Genomic DNA, 5353 nt, shown 5'->3' on the forward strand with positions numbered 1-5353 from the left:
CAACAATTCAGCCCATTTAATGTTATTTTTTTAATTCTGCTCAGCTACATGGACCACCACAAGGGCCAAGCCCAACAATTCAGCATTTTTTTCATGGGCCATGGCCTTTTTGCGACCCATTTCTTTTTTGAACCTCAATTTTTTTGCACTCCAATTTCTATTTCATTTTAATTTTCAGCCTCTATTCACATTTCGGCCACTTCTTGATTTGGCTCATACATGTATTTATCAAATAATATTTATATCATAGACATACAAACAGCCCAGATTCAATGCCAATATATTTTCTTGTCCAAAAATGCATTTCAGGTAAACAATATTATTCTAAGAATACGTACAACTCCCAGCATTTGAGTAACAAGTTAGCAAGCACATATACATCAAATTCTCAGGAAAATCAGTAGTACATCCAAATTCCAAGGACAACATTACAACAAAGTCCTGCATCTCCCTAGGTGCAGAAGCAGAGATACAAGAGTGTGCATGCATGCCTAGATCCTGCATGCCTTGCTTCTTCCAACTTCTTCGTCCTAGAGCTCCCGACGAAACATGAATGACAACCATCATCTGAATGGTATAAAATAGAATGGTTAGAAACACAATAAAAGCACATCTAACAGCATGTTAAGTTGTAGGCAGTTTGTCCATTAATTGTAATCACTTAGTAGTTATCCGCCTAAGCAAACACAAAAGTACAATGCTTGAGATACATGTATGCAGCAAGAAAAACATGCAATATGATGACAGTATTAGCGAACAATAACTCTGGAAGTAAAAAGAACATAAATAATACAACAATCTCTAGAACACCCAGGTAGTAACTAGAATGGTTGCTTGCTGTTCATGAGTGTCAATCATCAGCATGCGTGTACATCAAAAAGAAAACAATAGGATTCATCTTGCGCATATACAGCAACCAGCAAACATCTAACATCATTACATTACCGCAAAAGAAAGGTCCAGAATTCCCAAAAGGGTGCATTCTAACAAAATTGACAACAAATTCCATGTACATAAATATGAGATCATTTGTGAAGATTCCAAGATGTTTGCCATTCCATGTACAAAGGCCACCAGCGTTAGTGTACTGCTGCTGGGGCCAGAACCAAACAAATGCAATGGCTAACACTAATGTAAGCAGCAAAGCAGATCTACCCACTAGTACATTCCAGCTTCATACAATACTAGAAAGGGCAAATAAAACAATAGGCATGCATAGTGAAATGTTTGCTTTTACAGATCTTACAGAATGATTTGTATAAAATATGCATTTAATATAGGCTTCATGAAGATGGGTACAAAAAGAAGGTACTTCAACCACTTTGCACAACAAGATCAGAAGCAGGTAAAAATGAGAAGACAGCACAATGTTTGTGGTGGAGAACATGTGTAGCTTCAGCAGCACCATGCATGTCCACAAGCAATATGTGCTTAACAGATATCAGCTCATCTCAGTTTTACTTTCTTAAGTTTCTAATATTTCATGATGAAAAGAGACCAATAAATCATGTTTTTTCTTGACGAGGCCACAATTAGAACTCAGTGCATACAGAAAAACCATATTCCTACTTTCCTTTAAATGATTCACACCTCATACAACATAATCATAATCTTACTGGTGAAGAAGTGGAGATTGTGTGTAATAATGAGTTCAGGGTTAAAGAACTTGCAATTCTAAGAGTGTATAGAGAATGTAATTCGCATACCTGTTCAATCTCATATGTAGAGGACAGCAAGAAACTCAGTGATGGTCGGTTGCCTTTGAAAGTCTGAAGAGAAGAAAAAGACGAGAATGCTTAGTCAGAGAGAAAACATTTATGGTGTTAAGATTGATGCATTAGAGTAACCATATACGAAATAAGTGAAGCATTATCACCTTATGGGATAAGACTTTCAGAAACGTTCTGGCTGTGTAATTGTTCCAGAGTCTGAAAAGATGCAGTCAGCCCTAGTAAGAAACCAAAATAGTTCATGAAACATGTGTCTCAAAAATACTGCTGAGCTATTTACCTTCCATAAGCAAGAGCATGAGGCTGAGCAAAGAAATTGGACGTCAGCTCATCACGATCGCTAACAATTTCCCCTGAGAAAGATGTAACATGTTAGTGTTGAATGGGCATTTGAAGAATCACAAGCCAAACAAGCTGCATCTTAAGTTTCAAACTCCATAAGAGGTATTTAGTGACATACCTTTCAAGTAAACAGGTTGCTGGCTTTTATGACACCAATAAAATCACAAGGAATAACTCTTCCCTGGAAGTGTAGGTACAGCCATTGTTAACAAAAGTGCATATTCATTGGAATCTATGGTTGTTATAACTAATAATGCATAAAGTAAATCAAGTACCCAGCAAGACAGATGTAAGAGGTGCCAAAATGTAACGCACACTAATCATTAAGGTAACTGTTGAGTAGATGAAAGCATAATTCGTGAGGGGGTACATGTCATGCCACCGATCATCCCAACATGCGACTAGCTAGGGAAGTCTTTTAGCCACTCCAAGTCCCCAACTTGTGCTATACTTAAATACAACATGAGTACTGTTTCAGATAATAGGATATGTTCTTGTGTCGCTGGCTGATCTAGATGCGTTTTGTGAATTATGATACAGTTCGTGCAGTAGTTGAATACCTCCCTAGTTGTACATGTTGTTACATATAAAATCCTGCTTTATTAGCTAATCTTAACTAATTATCTGCTGCACCGACCATGCACTATTTTACGCACAGTGGTGCAAGCTAGTTATATTAGGCTCCAAATCAATTAAGCTCTGGTTAATTATTAAGCGGTGAGAATTTCTTATTTGCACGTTCATGTTGATAAGCAAGTTCTAGTGTTCTACTGAACAATGACATGTCATTCGCTACTCATCTATACGTGAGACAAAAGTTGAAGTCAGGAAGCATGATGGATGGATGTATATGCGTACCTGAATCCAGGGGAAATGCCGGAAGAAGGAGACGGAGGGCGTGACGGCAGTGTTCATGTTCGCGCCGGAGATGTGGCCGGTGGCGTAGATCACTGCGGTGACGATGAGGCCGCCGACGATGGAGTGGCCGAGCTGGGATACGCGTGTCACATCGGCGCCGTAGATGGACGCCGCCCCGCACATCACGAATACCAGCAGGAACGTCGCCACCACCTCCAATATCACCTGCACACACGCAAGAACCCCTCAGACTGGATACTTGAATTTGTATCTTTGAACCCTACTAATCAACTTTAGATTTCATACGTCACATAATACTATGACACCTCCAACTATTGTACTAGAACCATGATTCAGATTGTAAGTTTTTTACCTTGGAGCTGATGAGATATGACATTTGCAAACTCATCTCTCCCCTCTGTTCCCAAGACCAGGCTCCTGAGCTGCTCGTTCGTTGCAGTGGCATTCAAGATAGTCACTGGTGAGCTTACATTCCGATTCTTTCTTCAGTTGGACTGCAGAGATAGTATACAAGACTTGAGCGTTTCCATGAAATGCAGCAGATGACAACGATAGACCAGTATGAAATCAAACACTGATTACATAGTTCATAGACTGAACCATTCATCACAACAAAGAAGCATACTGAGTGTAACATACATTCCATTGGTGGAAATTTGCACAAGGGAGAAGAAATGCTTACTGGATAGAGCTTCTACCAGACCTGCCTCCAGTCCCCTGAGCTGGTCCTTTAGACTGTTGAGTTTTTCTGCAATCAGAAAAAGTGAGGATTCAAGAAAACTAATTACTCGTCCTTTCATCAGCAAAATCAATTCTGCTGCCTAGGTTAACTAATCGTCCGAAAGCTAGGCAGGAATTTGAAGCACAAGCAAACTTCAATTTGCAATTTTAACAGTGTGCACGCATCGACCAGAGGACGACCGGCGAGGTCCCCAAACGGAAGAGGAGCGACAGGAGAGGGAGGCGCCCAGGCACGTACCTTCGTGCGCGACGCTGCCGCTGGCAAGCAGGCGTGCGGAGAGGATGGCGCCACGGTGTGCTCGCGGCCCTGCGCGATCCGCCGCTCGCACGCCGCTTACATAGCTTCGGAGACAAACGAGTGTGGCGGTGGCGGGGGACGCCGGACGCGTAGGCGGTGTAGCATGTGGAGGCGGCGACTGCTCTGCTGCCACTACTGTCGCGCTCGATCTGCTGCATAGCCGGGGCTGGGGGAGAAGGGGGTAGACGATCTGGTCAAAGGGGGCGGCTGATCTAGTCTGAGGGGAGGATGGAGCGGAAGGGACGGGGTCGCGGTGGTGTGCTAGGAGCCGCAGATTGCCACCGGAAGTCGCCGGGATCGGCCGCCGTAGGTGGCGGCGGCGAGGAGTCGTGGGGAGAGAGAGATGGGGTTCGCGAGAGGATGGGGGTGTCGCGGGAGGTAGGGGAGACCGGAGACGGGCAATGAGGTCGCCGGTGGCTGCCAGATCGACGGCGGTGGGAACCACGGAATGAGGGGCGGCCTCGATCAGATCTTTTTTTTGAAGTGGCCTCGATCAGATCTGGGGGAAGGGTGGGTGGGTGGGTTGGGGAGTTGGGGGAGGAGAAGGAGCGCAATAAGGTGGAGAAGGGAGCGAGGGGCTGGCGGGGAGGGTGCGGCGTCGCGAGAAAGAAGACGGCGGGGAGGAAGGGGAGCTCCGCCGGATCGAGAAGGGCGCGATGGAGGAGAAGAGAGCGAGGGGAAGAAAGGAGGCGGGGGGTGGATGGAAAATGGGGGTGGATGGAAAATGACCACAGAGCTAGGGTTTCGGGGTTAGTGTGGAAGAGCTGAGGACTACCGGTGGATCCTCGAGTATCTGACGGTGTCTGATGCACGATCCGCGTGAGATGTTCACGGACTAATCAGAAAATAGTAGCACGTTATGAACATTTAAATTGGTCGTGATTGAATAAAAATAGCGTGTTAAAATCATATCAGCTATTTTATGACCTGAAAATTTCAAAAAGGAAATGGAAAACCTCCTCATTGTGTCACCAAATGTGAATAAGTTTTTAAGAAAAATAACAAACATGAAATAAGATAAATATCTTTAAAAATGTGTCGTGAGAAATGAGTTTTTTGCAAAAAAAACATTTTCTATTTTTTAAGTGTCCAAAATAGTTTTTTGTGTGAAGAACCTATCATATATTTGTTGTAAAATTGTACCAAATCAATTTTTCAAAATACTATGATATATTTAATGCACAATTGACCAAATGTTTGGGTGTCAAAAGTTTCAATCCACCTCTCGTGGAAAAGACAAATTTTCACCGATTCAGTTGGAAGTGGGTCAAATTTGACCGGTAGCTACCTCGTAGTTTGCTCTTTGTTTTTTTCAAAAATCATTTCTAGGTTCATAAGTATCTATTTAATCAGAGAAATATCA

General features: G+C 43.1%; 1 protein-coding gene across 1 annotated transcript; it reads right to left on the reverse strand.

The window, feature by feature from the left end:
- Positions 1 to 349: 349 nt before the first annotated feature.
- On the reverse strand, positions 350 to 4694 carry LOC147958989 (aquaporin NIP2-2-like). The gene is made up of 9 exons (XM_087536952.1): positions 3931 to 4694; positions 3634 to 3699; positions 3304 to 3445; positions 2931 to 3155; positions 2191 to 2253; positions 2011 to 2083; positions 1877 to 1928; positions 1707 to 1769; positions 350 to 567 (listed from the first exon to the last, which is right to left on the reverse strand). Exons 3-5 carry the CDS (start codon positions 3394 to 3396, stop codon positions 2194 to 2196), a joined length of 378 nt encoding a protein of 125 aa, XP_087393078.1. The 5' UTR covers positions 3397 to 3445; positions 3634 to 3699; positions 3931 to 4694; the 3' UTR covers positions 350 to 567; positions 1707 to 1769; positions 1877 to 1928; positions 2011 to 2083; positions 2191 to 2193.
- Positions 4695 to 5353: the final 659 nt, after the last annotated feature.

This window comes from Triticum urartu, chromosome 7A (genome assembly GCF_056163025.1).
Source record: "Triticum urartu cultivar PI428250 chromosome 7A, HENAU_Tu73, whole genome shotgun sequence".
Lineage (NCBI taxonomy): Eukaryota > Viridiplantae > Streptophyta > Magnoliopsida > Poales > Poaceae > Triticum > Triticum urartu.